This window comes from Tympanuchus pallidicinctus, unplaced genomic scaffold, assembly GCF_026119805.1.
Source record: "Tympanuchus pallidicinctus isolate F22 unplaced genomic scaffold, pur_lepc_1.0 scaffold5, whole genome shotgun sequence".
NCBI lineage: Eukaryota > Metazoa > Chordata > Aves > Galliformes > Phasianidae > Tympanuchus > Tympanuchus pallidicinctus.
Genome location: NW_026294769.1, coordinates 40,622,765 through 40,646,498, shown reverse-complemented (window position 1 = coordinate 40,646,498; position 23,734 = coordinate 40,622,765). Strand labels below are relative to the sequence as shown.

The 23,734-nt window shown below is 37.4% G+C and overlaps 1 protein-coding gene across 1 annotated transcript in view; it reads right to left on the bottom strand.

The window, feature by feature from the left end:
* Nucleotides 1-23,734, bottom strand: part of RAB2A (RAB2A, member RAS oncogene family) — a 42,664-nt gene that overhangs the window by 11,998 nt on the left and 6,932 nt on the right. The window contains exons 2-6 of the mRNA XM_052703822.1: nt 20,629-20,700; nt 17,033-17,100; nt 7,351-7,433; nt 5,994-6,086; nt 2,758-2,869 (exon numbers count right to left, since the gene is read on the bottom strand). Of these exons, the coding sequence (XP_052559782.1) occupies nt 2,758-2,869; nt 5,994-6,086; nt 7,351-7,433; nt 17,033-17,100; nt 20,629-20,700 (428 nt within the window). The remainder of the gene's footprint in view (nt 1-2,757; nt 2,870-5,993; nt 6,087-7,350; nt 7,434-17,032; nt 17,101-20,628; nt 20,701-23,734) is intronic.

Genomic DNA, 23,734 nt, shown 5'->3' with positions numbered 1-23,734 from the left:
AAAAACAAAGACAAGCCCACAAAGACAGAAGCAGATTTGCTCATTTAAAAATACAGTCAGCCTTACCATTATGATTATAAATATTACTGGAGCATGTTCAAAGAAAGGCAACAAAGCTGGTGAGGGGTCTGGAGCACAGACCTTATGAGGAGCGGCTGAAGGAGCTGGGAATGTTCAGTCTGGAGAAGAGGAGGCTCAGGGGAGACCTCATTGCTCTCTATAACTTCCTGAAGGGAGGCCGTAGTGAGCTGGGGGTCGGCTTCTTCTCTTGTGTAACTGGTGATAGAACTAGAGGGAATGGCTTCAAGCTGCGCCAGGGGAGATTTAGGCTGGGCGTTAGGAAATGCTACTTCTTGGCAAGAGTGGTCAGGCTCCCGGTCCCCAGGGAGGTGGTGGAGTCACCGACCCTGGAGATGTTCAAGGAACGTTTGGACATTGTGTTGAGGGACATGGTTTAGTGAGAACTATTGGTGGCAGGTGGATGGTTGGACTGGGTGATCTTGAGAGTCTTTTCCAACCTTGGTAATTCTATGATTCTGATTATCCTGCACAGATTTGTGGATGCATGGTCACAGGTTTTTTCTGCTTAAAATTTCAGCCAGGTAAGTTCAGCTGACTTATCTCAAATTTTCTGTTTAGCTTCTGCATCCTCAGCTAGTTACAACATTACCATTTCTTTCTAGCCCAGAAGCTATGTCTGCCTCAGTTCTGAATCCCTCTTGTTCCTTCCTCTAATGTTGCCCATTTCACACTATTTATTCCCTTGTTCCCCTCTATTTTTTTGATATTGAACAGTTCAGAATAAGCACGCTGACCTAAAAATAAAATGGGCTCTTCCTTCACCCATGAAGTGGCACTTTTCACTTCCTGTGCCTACTATTTCTTCACATTCATTTTTATTAAAAAATGAGGTTAAGATCTTGCTCTTTCAGTCGTAACCATTCTAGACCATGCTACCTCTTTTAGTTGATTGAGAATATCATTTAAGAAATGTACTTGACTGGCACTACAAAAAATTATATCTTAAGGCTTTATCAGAGTGAGAAAGCAAATACAGTCGCGCATTCACATCATAACAAAGAGAGGATTCAGTTCAAACTTATTTGAAAAACAACTTTATGCTGCTCTTCCTCCTGATAATCACAGACTCATTACTGGCCAACGCATCCACCGTAAAGCATTTTTTTTTTATCATGGCAAAAGGTGCTAATGTTAAAATCATATAATAACAAAACAGAATGAAGTAAATGAAAGCAGTATGCTTTTTGTAACCTTTAAAAAGTAAAATATTGCCAAATGAGAAGATTTTACTACTTAAAGTATACCATGATTGCTGTCTACCATCCTGCATTTAGAATGACTTTGGATACGAGCAGCAACAGATTAGGTAGCATGGAAAACAGAACTACAACATAGTCCTGTAAACAAAGATAGGAAACTGGGAAGCAGAAATTGAGGGCCTAAAGTCAAGTGAAGAAATCTCTCTGCTCTGCATAGCACCAATAGCTCACCAAGAGCAATTTGTCCATTGGATCTGGCTGGGATGGAGTTAATTTCCTTCACAGATGCCTGCATGCTGCTGTGTTTTAGATTTGTGACCAAAACAGAGATAAGACACTAATGTTCTAACTACTGCTAAACATTTCACGCATAGTGTCAAGCTTTCATTCTTCCCTCTGCCCCAGCAATTAGGCTTGGGGTAAGCAAGACACTGAGGGAGACACAGACAGCTGACCTGAGCTGGACAGAAATGTGTTTTCTATCACGTAACAATCATACTCAGCAATAAAAAACAAGGGATAGTCTTTCAAAAGTAGCTGTTGCTCAGAGACTCAACAAGTCCCTGGGCAACAATCTATTTGCTCAGAGACTCAGTTTATCTATGGGAAGTTGGGAGTGACTGTCTTTCCCATCACTGTCTCACTCCTCCTCCATGCCCCTTCCTTCACCCACTGCACTGTTTTCTTCATCTCAAGCCCTTTGTTTTTTCTCATTTCAGTTTCTTTGATTCTCTCTCCCAACCTACTGGGCAAATGGAGAGTAAGCAACTGGGTGGGTTTTAGTTTTTGGCTGATGTCAACCATAATCACTGTTTAAGAAAAATTTGTAGTAAATCAAGCTGAAATATATAGACACCTATACCCAGAAATATGAATTATATATTAAACTTCAAGGACTTATGCTGTTTACTCTAAAACAGCAAAAGAATGAAAAACCTAACATTATTCAAATACTACAGACTACAGAAACCAAGATAATGATCTCTTCAGCAACTCTTCAGAGGACTGAAAAAAATTCTGTGTGTGAACTGCAGCAAAGAAGGTTCCTGTTAGGTAGTGGACAGAAACAATGCAAACTTCTTTTATAGTAGATACAACTAAGCATCACAACAGCTTGCACTGAAGAGTATGTGAAATATTAAATGTCTTTAAGAACAGGTTAGATCTGTGAAGGAAACCTGAGAGCTTGTCTTGCTTTGGACTAGCAAATCCATTCTGGTTTCAATTTTAAGATTTAGAGACAGACAGGTGTACCCATTTCACTGAGTATTTTTAAGAAGTACATTAGGTAATAGAATCTCAATGATATAATTAGTGCTGTGCAATCAGATATGAACTAGACCATGTCTTTCTCATACTACAAGTAGTTAATTCAAGTTGATAAATCCAAACACTAAAGGAACAGCATCTGCACAAACTACAGAATGCAACTCAAAACAATTGTTTTTACTAAAATACCAGTGTTAAGCAAAGTTACCTCTTCTACATTGGAAGCAGTTTTGGCAGATGTCTCCATAAAGATGAGCCCATGCTCTCGTGCAAATGCTTCACCTTCTTCTTTTTTGACTTCTCGTCTAGACTCTAAATCACTAAGATATAATAAAAAAAAGTTACTCACATGGTCTGTCCATGTAAATGACATTGTTCAGATACATGCTTATAAGTGAACAGGCCCCATCAGAACTAATGTACATACAAAAATATATTCAAGCCTTCATTTAAAGTAGAATTATTATAAACTCTGCACTTATAGTACACAGAATAGACACAGATATCACAAATTGACTCATTAATTCTAGTTGATACAGATCTTATCTTACAGATCCAAGAGTTTGTGCAGTGCCTTAAAAGGACACAAATATACTTATCAAGCCATTCCTTGGGATGTTAACTTTAGACATAGTCATTTTAGGTAATTATCACTTTTCTAGTATCTACCAATCCACACTGCAAAACTGAACTGATAAAAGACTTTTATAAAATATTCATTAAGAGAACCAAACCCTCCAGACCTTTTTTTTTTTTTTCCCCTACTCAGGAAAACTTGGTATTTTGGTCTTTTTAACAGGGCAAAACATAAGAACAAAATTAAGTTACTTTGAACTACATTACTCGTTCCCTCCTGACAACCCTAGCATAACAGTTTTGACCAATCCCTTTAGCAGCAGAACTGAAAGTTACTGTAACACAATGTTTTGTTGCCTGCTTTCCAAGCAGACTATAAAAAAGTTAACTATTACAAAAATAGCAAAGAATACCTTATGGGACTGAACAACTAATACCAAGTTCACCCCTGTAGGTCACATGGACATATTAGTATTTCACTCTTCTATTTTAAAGCTTCTTTAGGAACAAGGTCATTGAGAGTTTCTGCTCCTTTAAATATATTAAATCCTGAGCAGTAATAATGCTGTATTTCTTGATATATATAAATAGTATTTTACATACATATAAAGAAAGCTGCCTTTAAATTACACATATAAAGCCATTCTTAGATATTCAAATTAAACAGTTTGCAAATACATAGATTTTATCTGCAGCTAGAATGCTAGTAAGAAACATACTGGGCCACCATTCTTTTAATGACACGTACACTGAACATAAGGCACACTCAATGTGGCATCTATTTTGCAGCAAAGCAAGCTCTTGTTATTTTTACAACTACATGCTAGCTCAGATAAATTTTAGAGTCAAGACAATTCAACACATTATTTGAAGACAGAGCATTTGAAGATAAGGATAGAAGAATTGTTTTCTCAAAGCAAAAAAATTAAAGTTGATGCTCACAGTCTGTAAGCATTTCCAATATCTCAGCTCCAGGCTTCAGATGAGCTAAACAAGGTGTTACTCACGTGCCTGATAGCTGTTCAACATGATATTCTTGAACAAGAACAATGTCTTCATTGCCACTACCATGCTGCACTCAGAAATATCTTATTTAAAACCTGATTCACTACAGTGCTATCTGCATACTACAATAGAAATAAACAATTATTTTTATTTGAAATAGTGCTGTTGCATTGGAAACTGCAGCGATAACCCACTCGTTACCGGTATCTAAAGACATCCATGTAAGAGCTTTAACTGCTTCTACTAACCACAGTTGTCTTCCTCTCTGCATACATCCCATTCCAATAATTCGAAGCATTTGGTCTTACTAGATCATTATAGCTATGCTTTGTTCTGGAAAGGAGATTAAGTATAGCATTTGTCATGTTTTAATACCACTATTTGTAATGTTTTCAAAAAACAGCTATTGTATTTCAGCTTAAATTCTCAACTCCCTTCAAATTTAGAAGGCAGCAGAACAAACGTAAGTGCATTTTTGGGATTCTTAGAAACAAAGTTAGTTGTTTTAAAAATATTTTGCTATTATATGTGTTCTTCCATGTCTCTGGCAGTATGCTCTACTGTAAGAACTCCTGTAACATGCTGTTAGTATATTGCAGAAAGGAAATATTCTTCCTATCCTTCTCTTTGAGGTTTGAAAATAACCCCCTTTAAAAAGCTTCTTAAGAACATTTGCTTCCTGTGGCACCATTATCTGCATCTTAATATTTATTTTCATAGTACCTTATGCAAGTCAACAGTAGACACTTTTCCTCTCATGGCCACCTTTTAACTAACATAATCTGCTGGTCATTGGTATCATGGGCTTACCAAAGTTTCATTTGTAAACCATTTGTGAAGACTGATTATCACATTCCACTAATAGAAAGAACTTTCCTGGTCACTTTCCAGATTATATAGAAAAATGTGGGCAAGCTTCATAATTACTTACTGCTTAGCATGTTTGTTTGCTTTTTTTTTTTTTTTTTTTTTGAGGGGGAGGAAGGTAGAAGGACAGAGAGAAGAAAACAGAAGGGGATAAAAAGGGGAAGAAAAAGAAGAAAACAAGAGGTGAACAGGCCAGACTAACAAAACTAGACCATATTTACTACAAAGCTGTTTCTCAGTAGCATCTAAGACATGATTCAGCTGCTCGTTTTAGTGACAAGCATACATAGTTACTTCAGCTGGCATCTTTACCTTCCAGAACTACTTAGGCAAGGAGACAAGTTAAAATCTACTAGGTAAGGACCTGTACCTAATAGGTCATTACATTCTGAGATAATACCTTTGATGTTCAAAAGAAACACTAACATCCAGTAAAAATCTAGACAGTGTTACAGTCCAGAAGATTAAGAACCAGAAAAATTCAGATAAACCTACTGTATTCTGTAAATTTTTTTACGAAGACTTTCAACATAGATCAAAGTCTCAGCATCCATAAGGAACCATTTTGGAACTCTGGACAGTCTAGCTGATGAAAAAACAGGCAGATAAATGTCTTCAAATTTACTAACAAACTTCAAAATCTTTTGAATCACTAGGAGGTGGTTAAAAAGCTTCTGACCCCACTCCCAGCTGGAATGTACAGAACATGAAGCAGGCCTGAAGTTCAGAAGCACCTTGTAATTGCTGAGACACATTTTTTTGTATTTCATAATGTCTTTTCAAGTGAATCAAATAGCAAAGTTCCTCTGCTGTGATTCTTAACTAGAAAAGCAAAGCATTTTAAAATGCCCTGATAAGGAGTCATATTCCCTTTCTAAGGGACAGAACTAGGTGCTTACACATGGTGTCATCATTATTTAGGAAAAAAAAAAAAAAGGTAATGAGAAAAGTTTTAAATTTCCACCATCTACAAAGTTATGATTGGTTAAGTTTTACCTTTTATTTCCAATAAGCATTATAACCATGTTGGAATTGGAATGCTGACGAGCATCTTCTAACCAAGTTGTCAAGTGATTGAAAGTGTCCCTCCTGAATATGGAAGAGAAGGAAAATTAAGGGCAATATTAAAAATATATATATAAAAATCTTTTTTCTCCTCTCTTAATTAGCTTCTCTACCTGAGCAACCAACTCATTTACTAGTAAATACACTTCAAGAATAAAAGCTGGTAATCCCTTCGCAAGAGGAAAACAAGCACACAAAAATTTAGCAAACATGGAGCATTAATGAACTCTGCCTAAAGAGTAACTGAAAACATTTATTATAAAAAGTATTCTCATGAAAATCTACGATGTCATACTCCTGACTGCAGTTTTAGTTTTTCAAACAACAATACAAGCATATTCATGAAATAATACTTATTCTACTGCTGGCAAAATAAAAGGTTGACTTTCATTTTCTCTGAAGTTTTAAACTTAACAATGAATTTTGCAGTGATGTATTTTCAAGTAAGATAGATACAAGATGACAGTGTTACAGATCTTACAGAAAATGTACACTAAATATTTAATAACATGATTGTGCATTTAATATTTCACAAGCATAAAGCCACCTACTTATGAATCAAAGATTGATTTGTTGGAAGTCAACTGGAAAGAATAGATTGCTTTCTGACATTTAAAAATAAGCAGGGAACAAAAGGGAAACTAAGAAATCTCGTTGCATGATTCCACAATGAGACTCAAGATCCACAAAAAGGAATCACACACTATAAAAGTGCCTTGGAGCCTGTATATTTTCATAATCCAGCCGTAATAATTTTTTAGTTAAAAATCACACCATGGTTTTGCAGACAAGAGTTACAGATGCTTTATTCAAGACTGCAGGAATATCTCAGTCACATCTGAACATCTGCTACTGAAATCACACTATTTTTTACTCATTTACTTCAAGAATGGCAGCTAAGTAAAAAGTTCGCTATAGTAAAAGAGAAATTATAGTTCACAGTAATAAAAACACAAAAAGGAATTCATGAAGTATTTCAATGCCTTTCTCAGTAAAGGTAATCCACAGGTTCATGGTCAAATACTTTGATTCACTCTTCCCAAGAGTTTATACATACTTTTTCTCAACCAGTATACTGAGAAAATTAGAAATATATATACTGAATCTGGGTTTTATGTTGATTTTGGTTGCCTAACAAACATGATAAAACATCAGATTGCAAGTATTTGCACAAAAAAAAAAACCAGGACATGCTGAATTAGACATTTTTAACATTGCTACATATCACAGCACAAATCTACAAAGACACATAATTTTAGTACAATTGTAACTTCTACCATATCCTCACCTTGTAATGTCATACACTAGTAAAGCCCCTGCTGCCCCTCTGTAGTACGACCTTGTAATGGAACGGAAGGACTCCTGCCCTGCCTGCAGAAGACAAAGTTTCATTATTTCACATCTCAAATTTACGTTTCATTGCTGAAAACCATAAACTTACTACTTTTGTGAGGGCAAGGAAGTATATGGAGGGGAAATCAGAGAGGGAACAATTGGGGACAAAGTCTCTAACACTGGCAAAAGAAGGCACATAAGGAGGAGACACCAACTACAGCACCGTGCAGTTAAAAAAGAAAAAAAACACGGAACAAGACCTCTAAACCTTTTTTGGCAATCCCTGACAACCCAATTTACTGAATGGCTTCACAATACATGAATCATTATTAGAGCACAGAATGGACTCCTAGCAACTAAGCTCTGAAGACAAATTTGAAAGGAAGCAAATAACCCAGAGCTTCACATTTGAATTCAATAACCCGCTCCCTGGGGCAGCTGTTGACACTAGAATAAATAAAGCCCATTGTAAATAAATGATGAATGACATCTTTACGCCCACCATCTGCTGGTGTAAAGGTTGTTGGAAGGCCAAGGATGCAGATTTTATCCGTTATATCATAAACTGCAGCCAGCTTTCAACAGTCTTCAGATGGAATTCTTTCAGTAATCATTTTATTATGAAAAAACAGAAAATGGTTTTGAATTCAATTCTATACAATTCTGCTCCACAGCTAATCAATTTCCCCTGTACTTGATAAATAACACGTGTCAAACAGCCACAGGATGCAACAGTCGTCTCCATATCCATATCCACAAGAAAAACTTGTGAGATACTACAGAAATTAGATAGTTCTTTCAGAAAAGTATCTGTAAAAATCTCAGCTCTTAGAAGAACATGCTTATCAGCTTAGATTTGAATCACCTTCCAGCAATCCACAGATGTTTTGACTCTTCTTTACCAAGATATCTCTCACTAACATGCAATAGTCAACCCAAAGCCTTTTCTGCATTTATAAAAACTATTTTGAAGAGCACAGGTAGAACAGTTCACGTGGATGAAGCTAAAGGACAAAGGCATAACCCTTTTCCCTCCTGTACTAAAAAAAAAATCAAGGCCCTGAAAGATAAATATTCATAACTGCAAACATTGAGCTCCCGTGCTTGTGTTTTTCAGAAGTGCTATCTAGCAATTAACAGTTATTAGAGAAAAAGATTTATTTTTAATGTTTAGTATTAATAAAAGCTTTGGCTTAATTCAGAGCTAGCACAGAACATGATTAAGAAACACTAATGTTAATGCTGAAAAATGACATGCAGTAAGATACTTATCCTTACGACTACAGGAAATTATTCTGATTTAAAACTATGAAAAATGAGAATGAAATATTTATCAAAGCTTGTGCTGTGCACTAGTTATGATTCAGCCAGACCTACAGAATCTTCTCACAATCACTGTACTTCCATAATATATGGTTCTCTTGAATTTCAGGCACACTTGAGCCAGATTCCGCTACTCAATACAACAGCAGAATCCAGAGCACAATACATTTTTCTGTGGTCAGTTTTCAAAAAGCACCCTTATCTTCCAGAATAATCAGTTACTTCAGCTTAAGAAAACATTTTGTCTTAGTCCCTCCATTGAAATGAGTTACAAAAAATAGAAAATACATTCACCAGTTTCAGCTGAATTGAAATACACTAACATACGGACTAGAAGAAGGGTCCAATCCGAGCCCATCTTCATACAGACAAAGGTAACAAAATGCAGGCAGCCTAATAGAGTACACTAAGGAATAGTAAAAGCAAACAAGTGTTCAGCTCAGTACTGGATTCCTTGCCCAGGAGCTCCAAGAAAGTCAAGAGTTTTTTCTTGGTGTGATGACTTGAGCAAGCGCATAGTAGATGCATTAAACATTTTCCTCCTGACTAGACAATAAACCAAGTTACTGTTACTAATATATTCTACACATTGCCAAAAATGGTACATTATTGAGACTGCCTACCACATTCAAGATTGCCTGTTTCACCCTCATCAATTCAACCTTGTCATGTTAAATAATTTACTGTGGAAAATGAACAAGTTAAAGTCAACCACAATTGCCAGAGGCTCTACCAGATCTACAAGAACGTAAGAATTTGGAGTTCTTAAAAGAATCACTTGGTATTTACATCCTGATATTACTTCAGCTATTACTTACAGATATTACTTCAGTTCTCAACTGCTTATTACTTGTGCATGATGATCTTTCTTAAATATCATTGCTTCCTGAAGGAAAGCCTGAGAAGGTGGAAAGCATTACTATCTTCCCCAAAGATATGGTTTTCCATTTCCATTTAGCAACAGAAACCAAAGCCTCTTTTATTCTAAACAGAAGAAAATTGAGTTTCTGTAGAGAAACTCTATGAAATCTAATATATAAAAGGTATATATATATGTGTGTGTAATACATAAAAACTCATCTTCACATGTAGAGATTTACCTATTACACAGAACAGTAAGAAACATTTATTTGAAGTCTATTTCAACAGCAGAAATATAAATGAGTGAACTGTAAGGTCAAAATAACATGGTTTAGGCATGTAAAAGATTCTCCACATAAATTTATTTTTACTGTTATTACTTGAAGCATTTTTCATCTGCGAACTTTGCTCTTCATTGCTCTTTTACTTCCAACCCCTTTATTTGAAGAGGAGGGAAAGGCAAAACACAGAAGCATATGCTCACACCCCAAAATATAGGAATTATTATTATTACTACTATAGTAACATTTTAAAATACAAATTTCTTATGGTTTTAATACTTCCTCTAACTTGCAAAGAGGGACCAATTCAAGTTCTGCTACTTGCTTTAAGAAGAAATAGATGGAACAAGCAGTAAGGAAGCTCAGTACAAGAGCAAAACCAGGTTTGACACGAGGAGAGCCCTCTATCTTGTCAAGTGGAATTAACAGCATACATAAAATCTTTTCCATACTCTCCTAAAATGTAACACTTTTCTCTGCTTCTATATTCAAGCAAATTTCAAATTTCCAGTTTCTTCACAGAACAACTGAGATCAGAAGGGATCTCTGGGTCCATGTTATCCAGCCCCTGCTTAAGCAGGGATACTCAGAGCTGGGTGCCCAGGGCCATGTTCAGACAGCTTCTGAAGATCTCCAAAGCAGAGATCACAGCCTTCCTAGGGAACCTGAGGCAGCACACAGTCATTCACAGAGATTTTCTTTTTCTTTCCTAAAGAAGCGTTCCCAGGTGTTGAAAGGAAACTCCCTGCATTCCAGTTTATGCCCATGACATCTCGTCCTGCCACTGGGCTCCATCTTCACTGCATACCCCCTTCAGGCATTTACAGACCCTGGTAAGAGTTCTCCCTTAAGGCTCCTGAAGGCTGAAGGGTCCCAGCTCTCTCAGCATCTCTTCAAGGAATGCTGCTCCAGTCCCTTCATCCATCATCTTGCTGGACTCTCCAATACTCCCAGGTCTCTCGTACTGGGAACCCAGAACAGGACACAGCATTTCAGGTGTGGCCTCCCCACCTGCTGAGCAGAGGGGAAGGAGCACTTCCTTCAATGGGTTGGTAACACTCTGCCTGACGCAGTTGTTTAATTTTTCAGCAACATATGCCAGAGATTGAATGAGGGAGTAGGGGGCAGGGGAGTTAGTAGTTAGTGGCAGCAGACACTAAATGAAGGCCTAATTACATCTGGTAGAGACAACATAAGCCTTTGCTCTGATGCAATGTCAGGTTACACCCACTTTCAGAGTTACACCGTAGAGGAAGGGAGAAGGTGGAAGCTGTTTTAGATAACAGACAGACAACAGCAGCTATTTCACTCACAGAAACTCTAGCCCTGGCAAAGTAGCCTACAGGAATCAATGTTCAACCACGCTACACAGGCCTGAACATGCCTCTTTTCTCCCTAGGTTAAAGGGTGCTAGTTCTGGCATGAGTAGTAGCTTGCTGGAAAAGAGAAAAAGTGAGCCTCTGATAAACAACTGATTCTTTGTTAAATAACACCTGTTTTGGTTGTCTTTTGGACTGTGAGCTTTTACAGTTCACACACTATCAGCTAATGAAGATAAACTGTCTGAAATGAGACTTGAGTTACAAGTCTTCAAAACAGTACTAAAAATCTTAATCCCTGCATGAACTGCTCAGCTGCATGAACGTATTCCTGCTCTCTAAATATAAATCTCTGTACAGACCAAGGTGCAACTTCAAAATAATGGCATAATGTAAATAATGTAAAGCATTATCCATCACATCACCTACACAGAGATGAAGGCCCTGTGTTCAAGTTTCCCAGGCCATTAACTGTGTTACAGTTGACACGCCTGTGGCACATGAAGGAAAAGACTTCAAGTATTACATTTCCTATAGGAAATCTCAGCAACATTTCCAAGGGTGCAGTGTAGCTGTGGAGGGTTCAGTTGTGAAAATTATAGACAAGTCTCTGTTATAGAATCACAAGATTGGAAATGACCTGCAAGACCATCTAGTCCAACTGTCCTCCCATTACCACTGCTACCACAAGCCACTAAACCATATCTTGCAGCTCCTCATCCAGTGACCAAAAAGGGTACTTTGAAAGATCCTGAATTGTGTATTTTTGAATCTATGAGGACTGCTCCAAAAGAAAAGCCACTTATGTTATTACACCAGAACATGACGTCAGAGACAGATGGTGGTGGTAGTATAGCAGTAGAGACTGAATCTTCCTGCCAATATTCCATTGCATTTTGCTGCCACATGACAGATGGAAGCAGAGGGACAGATTGATCAAATGGTGTTTGACACGGAAGTGCAAATAAAGCAAAGGGGTGAAAGTGAATTCCTCCATGTGAAAAAAAAACTGCACTATTGACACTCATCAGCACTTGCAGTGGGTGGTGCATTTCAGCAGTGGCAACAGCAGGTCAACTCTGTTGGTGCAGATTTTTTTTTTTTTTTAATAAGCCCAACACGCAAGCTCTTGTTCACTGCTGGTGAAAATGCACAGCTAATTATGGTGGTTATGTTGAAAAACTGTTTTGTAGCTGAAAATTTTCCCTACCAAATAGTGTTATTGCATTCTTCGCGCTTGTTGTAATTGCCATGGAAATAAAAGCAGGCATTACTTTTGGAGCAACCTATATATAAACTGAAAAAATAATTAACCAGTTCATGCCACTGTCAGACTACTTATGACAACTGCCAGTTGGGATCTACTTCAACAAATTGATCCCCCAAATAAAATGTTCCAGAAAGGGAGAAGAGCAAAACATATCCTTCAGCAGTCAGCCTTTTAATCTTGCCATTATCTCTCTTACTCCAGAATAAAATAATTTTCAGATAATTCATTAACATCTATTACAAGAAAAAAGCATAAAGGGCAGTGTAAAGATAAGAAAACAACAGTAGTGCCTTCCAGCAAAAGTGTTCTTTACTATGATCCATCTCTTGTAGAAGAGATGGAACTAAAAGATGCAGGTGAACACAAATTCATTAAAACTTGTAAAAATGTCAGGCTTAACGGATTATTCAAGTCAAGTTAGAAACTGCTTCAAAAATAACTCTGTCAGCATCCTAATAAGAACTGAAATTTCATGAAGAATAAGAATACCCAAGGGTGGAACTATACACATACCTTTCTTTCCTGATGTTGAATGCATGCAATTTAGACATTCAAAGCAATTCCCAACACACTAACAGAAACAGAAAGCTTCAACTCTCCACTATTAGAAGCACCCTCATGAATTATTTCAGTTTATAAATATATATGAAACCTTTAAGTAACTAGGATCACTTGAACTCATACATTAAGGGTAACTGAGATTCCAAGGATTGGTAGAGTCCAAATATCTCAATGCAGACATGTCATAGTACAGTTTTATTGAAAGAAAAAAAAAAGAGACATGCCTTCAATTATACTTTCCATCTTGCACAAACACACCTTTTTTGGTGCAAGCTCCCAGTTAGCAAAAAAACGAACAAAAAAACACCAAATCAACAAAACCACTGCTAATTCAGTTAGAAAACTTATATGAAAACAACACAAGTATTTGAACACAGTTTATAAGAAAGGAATTTCAAACTCGTCTAACAAATCCAAAATGCAGAGGTCTTTTTCTTTTTTGGTCATTGTTTGTTTTGTTTTTAAATACGGGCTTACAAGGAATAATTCATTGTCCGAAACTGCCACCCCCACATCTACAAAAACTCAAGGAGAAAACTAGAAAAACCATGCTTATTTTCTAACAGTGATGTAAGTAACAATAAATATGATTCAGAACACCCCTACCCCCCCCCCCCCCCCCCCCCAGTAATAAAAAGAAAGATATTGACTCAGCCTGGTAACAAGCCCAGCAGCATTCTGCAACAATGAAGTCTTTTTTTCTGAGGAGAAATGATTTTTATATTTCTCAGTGTTGTACTGCCACAAGACAAGCAACCTTCATCTACACAGCTTATTTAACCCTGTGAAACTAAACAGCTCCCAGAACAAACACTGTGGCTGATCCTTACCAGCTTCTACAGGCCACTTCTACTCCTAGGTCCCCAGACAGAAAGGGGATGCTGGTAACTGATGCAAGCTCAGCTGTCACACTCTTCCAAAAGAAAAGAGCATCCAAACTTCTCATACTAGTAAACTACCTGATAACTTTTTTTTCTTTTTTTTTTTTTTTAAAAACAAAACTGCTTCTCAATCTTTCCAACTGATGAAAATCTTTAATAAGGTAAAGATCAGAGGAAATAAAATAACCTAGAGGCAGACAAGACAAAAGAATAATCTGATAATTAATTGATGACAATTAATATCTGCACCCCCCTTGACTGGCCTAAAAGTGTCAGGAAGCGGAAGTGAAATCCAGGGACTTCCAGACCTAAGCACCTTGACGCGCCACAGCACACACAGCACCAAGTTTCTGGAGCCAGGCAGCAGGGAGAATTAATCCAGAAGCAGCCTCCACTGCTGGGAGATGATGAGGGGATGCATTGGCTGCTGGTGTCAATGTATAAACAGAAGCAGTCCTGAGACTGCAACACTGAGCACAAGTACGCAGTGCTCATACCAAGCATCTTTTACGCAAGTTGTTGTTGGGTTTTTTTTCCCCCCAGTATTTTGTTTTTATTTCACTTCAGACAAGTTTTACCAGACATCAGCTCACAAAAACAAATACTGGACTACAAATGCTAATAGGCACATGTGGCATTCCTTGAGCATATCTTCCAATGCAGCCTCATCCAAAAGGAATCCAGTTTGTGTACTCCCACATGAAATCCAGAGTGCAGTAAGCAGACCCTGTTCCTGCAGCCCACTCCTGAATCAAACTAAGAAGCTAACGAAGTCTTGAGTTATGGTACAAAAAAGTCCAGCAGAAACCACACAAACGGATCTCACTGACATACAAGGCTGTTTACTTCAGCTGCCCCTTAATCCACTCCTGCAGTGAGGTATGCTGCAGCTTCCACACACTGTCCTTCACTAAGGAACTAAGGGATACGCTTTTCCTTGGAGCTGAAGACGACAAACTGATACCATTGCACTGGTATCAGGCAAGAAAAATTTGCTTAAGAAAGCCAAAGTCCTCATTTACTTTTAATCAGGGAAAACATTTTATCTAGTTTTCCATTTCTCATGCCTTCCTCAAGATGCTTCTTGCCCAGTGACAGATTAGAAATAGGCACTTAATAACAGCACTAAATCAGAGAAGTGGTGGTGCTGTGACTCAATGTACCAAGTTTTCTTAGTGATACGTGTAAAAATGAACTTTCTTTTCTCGAATAGAAATTGTTACAGTTTAATAAATACAAACATAGCACTAGCAACAATTAGCAGCTTTTGCCAACAGAAAATGAAATCCAGGCAATGTTTAGCCCAGACAAACAAGAGACAAAGTAACTTTGGTCATTACGGACATATTTATGTACCTTGACATCTGTATGTTTGAAATGTGCTTCACTGTATTTCTTATCTCACTATTTTTTTAATACCTTTACAGCCAAGCTCAAAACTGAGCCGTAGCTCAAAACTGAACGTAGGTATGCTTATGAGACTTGATTACAATAGATTTATCCTGTGTTTAAAAAAGTCTGCACACAGTTTACATTTTAACTCCAGGCAACATACTAAGTCATTCACTGCTTACAGTTCATAAATCATTAACTACAATTCCCCAGTCTATTTAGAGAATATGAAATCTTCCAATTAGTATTTTGAATATCTTTAAGTTATCAGTTAAGAATCTAGCCAAATAAAATCCCTGCCAAAAAACACCTCATAATTTATAATCAAAAGCAACTCCATTGAATTTGTGGCTATCAGATACTTTGCTTGCACGTAAGTAGCCAAACAGACAGAAGAGCTACTCAATCCGAGGCAGAAAGGAAAACAATCTACTACAAAATAGGTAAAGCTCACGTGTATCCGGGAAACAGGTAACAGCACATTATCTTTCAAATTGATTTGATTAATAAAATGCAGTGACTACATCGGCAGTAAAAATAGTAATTTTATCTGCAGACAATCTGTCCCAATTTTAGGGTACTAGGATTTTCCTAGTTAAGCTACATACTAAAGGTTTGCTCTTGAAACTTCTGTTTATGCTACCCTCTGGTTGCCTATTGAACTTATGAAGTCTCAGCTATCTTGGTAGATTGCAAATCCACAGCTGTAGCTGTAAAAACGCCCTGGCTTACAAAAAGCTTGATACACAATCTGAACATAATTCACTTATACCACAGAGAATATGTAAGGAGGCACAGGTTTTAGATGCGATTTTAGAAGATGAACTTGTAGAATAAGTAAGGCACGTTAGATTTTAGCTATGAAGTTAGCTAAAGTACTGCTCTTGTTTACATTTTTAGATATACACATATATATGAACACATCTCCGTTCATTGATTTGCTATGCCAGAAAGAACACAAACGTGAATCTGTGGGTTCCTAAAAGTATCTTAAAAGGCTTTTGGAAAAGGAAATGAAACTGTGATTTATCATACAGTTAAGCACACAAAAAAGACAGAGCTATTGGTATTGGGTATCTTAGAGATATTGAATCATGACAAGAACACTGAGGCCAACTTGTCAGTGCTACAGCAACCACCAATATATCTGACTTTGTTAATACATGTTTTAATCTGAACTCCCCCTGAAAGTCAAGGTCTTCGGCTTTGTTTTGGTAGGCATTTTGAAACTTTAAGCTTTTACCAGTCCCTTCTTAACCATCCAAGTATTATGATGACTACAGTGAACTGGAGGTCTTGATGGTTTCTGTGAGAACAGTGAGCGGAATCTTTTACATCCTGCACTGCAAACGCAAAAATCTACTCTAGGGAGCTCTTGAACAAAACTAGTAGACACAAGCCAACAGAAAGTGACATTCAGCCAAACTTTGCATGAGCATAGAGACTACTGAGAGAAATCTAAGTTCTGAAAAGCAGAACAGCGAGTTTTGGAAAAAAGAAAAAGAGTCTCTCAAATCTGAGTAAGCATTGCTTGTGGAAGCTGGGTTATGCTGTAAACAGCTGCAATTTGCAAGGTTTTAAGAGCACATTACATCCAAAAAGAAAAATTTGCTAAAAAGATTTCATGTTCATGGGAGTCACAGAAAGCTGCAAGACTTAGACTAACATGGTGTAGATCATGGGGAGCTTAACCAGAACAACAAAAGAAAAAGCCAGAGGAGACATGTTTAAATAATTTATTACTTACCGTATCCCATATCTGAAGCTTTATTTGTTTTCCATCAATAGTGATCATTCGAGCCCCAAATTCTACACCTGGATAGATGTAATAGAAGGTTACATTATTAGAAGACATCAGAAAGAAGAATGTTTCCTAGAAATACAATACTGAGTTAACATATGTTCCTGCATTCACAGTAGTTTATAATCTATTTCTCCTCCTGCTTTAGTTAATTCTTGAGCTGCTTTAAAGAGCCTGAATATTTTCCAGAAGGAAGAAAGCTGTAACTTCCCAATTGCTTTACAAATATATTGATTAGAGCAAGTGCTAAGGAGATATTTCCTACCAAGTTTTCAAAATGATTCAATAGGTCTTTCTCAGAGCAGAAAAATACCCATGTGCTTGGGTACAAACAGAGAAACGAACAGAGTTGTGGTCATTTTTAACACTCTGCCAATGTTTTATTACTACAGGCAGTTTAGAAGAACTTAAGTCTACAATTCGTTATCAACAGAATAGTCAAAACAATCAAAAGAATGTCACCTTCAACAAGATAAATTCTATTACTCTATTAATTAGAATTCATCTGCCTTTATGAAAAAATGTTTCCAAAATCCAATCTAGTTGAAGATCAAATCTGGTAAGCAGAAGAAGAAGGGGAAAAAAATATATCCAATCAACGAATTAATTTCTTCAGTGGAAAAATCCAGCATTTTCTACCAGTCTTTTAAAGAAATTCTGAGATCAGTAAGAGTACATGAAGCATAAATTTGAAGCTATTGCTATAGTATTTAAATTATGAAAAAAACACATAGAGTTAATTTACATAACTACAAGACTACAAAGTTTCCATTAAGGTATGATTCACACATCTACTATTTCATTAGAAAAGAGATTTAAAAGTGTAAACTTCATTTAAAATTGTCTAGATTCATGTCTTCAATCCTCACCTTGAAGGACTCCAAACACCTCTTCAAAAGCTTGCTATGAATGTTTTGGGGCACAGTTACTTTCTGCAGAATTAATGACTTTTGGGAAGGGAGAGGCAGGAAGGAAACCACTCTCCCTCCCACAGGATACCAGAGCCAAATAGAACCCATTGGCCAAAGAACACTGTGCTCTATCATCTGAACAACTTGCAGTAATCACATGCAAAATAAAAAGAACGGGGGAAGGTGTGATAATGAGGGAGCAAGTGAAAGGCAATGCTCTGATGTTGAGTGCCAAGCCAGAGGAAAGTGCTTAAGAGTAACAGAAGCGTCAAAATTTATTATCTGATCTCAAAAATACAGATACTGAGCAGCTGATTTAAACTCAGCAACTTTCCTAAATGTTTAGTTCTACACTCAACCTCACAGAAAAGTCAAAAGTATTTATCCTGTTCCATCAAAATAGTTGCTAAGAGCAAAACCTGAACTTGAAACAACACAGTTTGAAACTATGTTCTCTTAAAGAGGGAACAGAAACTTGTCAGGTTTGCAGTTGAGGAGAAATTGTGAACACCATGGGCTCAGCCAACAAAACTTTACAGTAGTTTTTGTCACCCATTCCATCTACAAAAACCATAGTCTGGTTTTGTCTGTCTGTTAACTGAATCATGTAGCTTTTCCCTGCTTCAATTATTTTAATGGCAGATACTTTCATTTTCGAACGAAAATAGTTGTTGCATTTTAAGTTACTAGGTTTAAGTATCCTATTTCAGTTATGCACAACTCTGCATGTAGCTAAAAGACAGACTATACAGAAGCAGATACTCTTCTGTCTTCTTCTTTCTTCTGATTTTCATTGAAGATTTATGTCTGAATTTAAGAAATAATATGCTAGGCTAGTCATACTAAAATTTTAGGTGGAATTTTACATGTTTGAAGTAACTGTCTTCCCCATGTCTAATTTCAATTTCTATTCTCTTCTGAGCTGCCCACAGTAGAAATATAAACTGAACTCCTGTTTGGTAGAATTGTTGTACTGTATTGATAAGAAAGTGCTTGCTTTACATAGGCCTTTCAAAATCTACAGGTCCTCTGGAGTTTTAACATCATCAGCTGGAAGCACCTAAGATAATACCAACTCATCCTATCTTGCCCCACATGGGCATTTGTATCAGTTTGAATCCATGTTCTCCATCTCTGTCATCCTAAATCTGTTTATAGTAAATGAGAGAAGTATTCTAGCCAAAACAGACATGCCCTATCAGTAATGCTCAAGGAAGCTTTCAGCCTATACCCCTTTTCTTCTTTTCCAAGCAGCTTCCCATGCTCCATTCCCACATGACTCACTATGTTGCTATCTAGGCTCACTTCCTCATGCCACTAGCTTCTGTACCTGCTCTTAGATGTCAGCTGTATGGCAGGCACTGAACTGGCACTACAGCCATCCTGCTGAAGTGAAGCTGTTTCCCACAGCTTATCAAGTTGCTGAGAAACAGAAATGTGCCACAGACTGCCAAAGGCATATGTTTTTATGGGTGTCATATATTGGGCAGGACCAAAGAAGAAAAGATGACAATAAATTATACATCTATGAATCAGCTCAGGCTTTTCATTCAGCTAGCCTACCTGCTGCCAAGACATCAGAAGTATATGAAAATTGATGTGACTCCAATAGTTTGAATTGTATCAGATGGCCATAACTAAGCCCCAGCATACATTCTGTTACGTGAAAAATATCCGTTTATGTATCAAGTGTCTATTTTAGTACCTCCCAACACAGGAAGTCTACCTATTCCAGGACACAAACTACAAATAAAGACTAGGGACACATTCTGTACAATGCTCAGCATGATCTGAAGGAAAGCTTAACAGGTTCTTTGAAGTAACATGAACAAGTTCAAAGGTTCTGCAAATTTACTAAAGGCTAGCATTTGTTATGCTTAACAGTGAAACTGATCTGAAGACTACATTTGTCCACAGAAAATTTTATTCCCACACTATTCCTCTTATTTTATGTGGAAATATTAACAGAAGTTGGTGTCATTTACTGTGGTAAGAGACACAGAGACAATGCATTCTGAGAACATTTATTCACTTCCTACAGTACGAATATCAAATCCTACTGACACAAACAGTCCTCAACCAACTGAGAAGTTATGGAAATACCAAACAGTGGAAGGGACACACATCATTTACACATACTTCTTTGCTATCAGTAAGCTAATCTTGCCAAACTTGCTTATTCATCTTTAAGGTTAACTTTGCTTTGGTTTTATCTTCTACTTGTCTTCAAAGTTCTGTAGCTAGAGGCTGAGCTACAGGCTCTGCCCCTAGTGAAAAGCCTGCCGTTCGCATCATCTTCAGTGCATTTCAATTCTATCCACATTTAGTTTTCAGCCTTTTAGCAAAAGACAACTGAGATAGTTATGATTTTTGTTATTTCAGATTCTGATCATCTTTCAAGTAAGAAACAGGCCTCCATTTGGCTTTATTCACTAACAAACGCTCATAGCCAAGGATTTGCTGCTGCATTAATAAGAAAAAAAATCCAACAGTAGCTTAGCACAAACTCATAAACACGTGCAGAGATATCCTAGTTGCTTAAAAGCCTTAAAAAAGGCCAATCAAACAAACCAATCTTAAATACATTTCAAAACAACACATCAGTATTGTGGGGGAACCAAAGAGACGTACCAATAGTGAGATCATGGACTGGTTGAAAACGCTTATCTGTGAACTGTAACAATAAACATGATTTCCCAACACCTGAAAAAAAGAAAAAAGAGAAAAGTTTTAAGTAAATTCTGAAATAATCTGTCAAGAGTCAATATAAATCAACTGAGGTGAACGATGTATATTGTTTAAAAATTCATCACTAGAACCTGAAATACTGAGTTTCAAATTTTCACTCATATAAACACAACTCTCTCATAACAGTTTCATAAGTATTAAAATAGTTATTTAATTATTTTGAAGTAGTAGTTCTGCCTTTAAGACTGAGAAAAAAGGTTTCCTAACAGACTTTCAAAGCACTATTCCATATCCTCTCACCACTCTACCTACAGGGCTTGCTGCTCCTCATCACAATCCTATGTCTACCTCCCTTCCAGGAGTTTCAGCTTTCTCTCCAGCTAACATCATCCTCAATAACTCCTTGCTGCCACATCTCCTAATTTATCAGCTGAGGTAACAACAGGTATTTGTGGGCTGCCTGTTACCATTATGTGCTACTTACTGCTCACTAGTTCCCAACAGGCCAAAAAGCAGTCTATGCAGAATTAGGAACAAATGAGCTCACATTACAACCAAACAGGATAACACAGCTATCCTGATCTCAGATCCACATGGGTTAACTAATTCACACTACACAGACACTGGTCAGCAAATGGGCAATTTCTTCTGTACATGAAAGTTCATAAAAGCAGATACAGCTGAAAGGAATACTCAAACTACCTGCATTTGTAAACACTGACTAATCACAAGTAGTTTATTCTTGTTCTTTTACTTGGAAGGTACAATTCTTTCAGTTTTGCTAAATCATATTTCTAGCCTTATACAGCTTGGCAATCACACGTTTGACTTCTATACATTTAAATTCTGCACTATCAAAATGGGATACTGTAGCAGCCATTCTCCTGCTGGACTTTGTTTAAACTGTACAGGGAGGTAAGGCTAGTTTCAGCTACATATCAGAGGTCAGCAACAGCTGATCAGGAGCAACATGCCTGACAAAACAAGATAACAGGAAAAAAAAAAAAAAGAGGGATGAGTAAAAGTAGAACCATACTTTAAGATACAAGATACACATACCAGAAGTTTGCATATAATGACATTCATCTTTCTACTGCTAACTTCAACATTCCCAGAGTTTTTTTTAGTATAGTTTCACAAGAAACCAAACCCTACTCCATCAGAATCACCACACATCTGTCAGTTTAGTCTTAAAAGCTAAGAGCAGTTACAGTTAAAGCTCACAGCGATAGGAGTCTTGCATTTCATCACTTGGAGGTAAATAACAACTGAGGCAGCAATTGCAGCCAGCTAAGCCAGTCCCTGGTGCTGCTGTCCCTACTCTTGCAGGATGTTCATGCTCCCTTCTCCACACCGTTTCAGAACTCACTGGACTAAGCCATTTTAGTTTTCTGCTGGGTTAGCATGCTAACCTGACAAGAGAAGTGACAAAGCGAACAAATGGCTTAATGCAAGGTCAGACAAGCATGAGAGTGAGTTCAAATGTGGGAAGAGAAATGCAGCAGCCGACAGATCAACAGCTTAGAGTGGCATGGAACTACAGCCCAAGGCAAAGTTTACAGCATTGGCCTTAACAGATTGTTGTTTTTTGTTTTTTTTCCTGTAGCTCTCTCTGCCAGAAACTGGGAAGCAGTTAGAGGTTATGTCCCATTCAGCCTCCAACAAAGTTAGTGGACATGACAGAAGAAGAAGAGGAATGGGCAAGTGCTGGACATAACAGATTGAAGGACAGGCAGAATACTGGAGCTGTAGAGATAGAGAACACAGATCTCTAAGAAGTCTTAAAATAACAGCCATTATAGTACCCCCAGAGCAGTGTTTACATACAGAGATAACTTTTATATCACCACTATTGAAATACAGCTGCCCCACCACAGAACATAATCATCATCTCACTTACAAAAACAACCTATAAATCAATCCAGAAATAGAACACAGACAAGCTTTTGCCATTAACTTGAAAAAGTAATTTCAAGTATCACTGAATAAACCAGAAGCTCAAACCTATCATCAGCTATTACCTGCAAAAATCTTACCATCATTAGAAAAACACTTCAAAATTCAATCAACAAAATGACACTTGATTCGGTGTCCCAGCACCAGTTCTCAGGCAGCAATCTGATCTTTCTGCTTGGAAGGCTGATGAGCAGCTCATTGGTTCAGATGAACATCCAAATACTATGGTCAGCACAGACCAGATGATGGACAGGCACAGCCTGAACCTGTATGTTCTTATAGCAAGGTTTTTGGGAGCAGACTGATAGGTTCACTCAACAGAAACAGAAGAAATGAACCAGTTTTTATTCAGTGCCATTCCTGCTACTTCCACACCCTCCAGTGAAAGCCTGTGGAAGTCCGTAAGTGTTGCACTGAATAAGTTTCACAAAAAGTTGCAAACAAAGCTGCAGCTCCTCCCAGATTTATGCTATAATTTATCTTCAGATAATGCTTATAAATATTGTAACGCCTACATTTAATAGCAACATTTTGGTTTCATTTTATAGTTTTAATACACTGCAAATTTGTAACAAGACATTTCTTATTACATTAGCTAGTGACCCACGCACTCCTAGAGCATGAGCAGACTGTGCTGCCGCAGATACAGCAACCTTTATCAGAAACAGGAGTCATATTAAGTCCTGAACAGTTTACCATCATGTAAGGTATATCAGGGCTGCAAAGATGATCTCACAGTTGCATGGCAGATAATTAATTGTCACACAAATGTCTTATGCTAACTTTACTGGTTCATTCTTGAGCAAAGTGGCTATTTGTGAGATAATCATAGACTTAGCACTGTAAGTCTTCTGCCTGAAATGAGACGGACTCCCTAGGAACATGTCTCATGCTAGTGAGTTGTACAACACAGAAGGGATAGATTCAGTTATTTATTAACTCACTCTCTGTTTTATTGCAACAATTATTTCAGACAAGCCATTCCCAGAGGAGAAAAAACCCTTAACATCTTAAAATGAGATACCAGCAGATCTTGGATACGTTTCACCAACAAACAGCAAACAAAAGCTTTTGCTTAGGAACAAATTCAAGC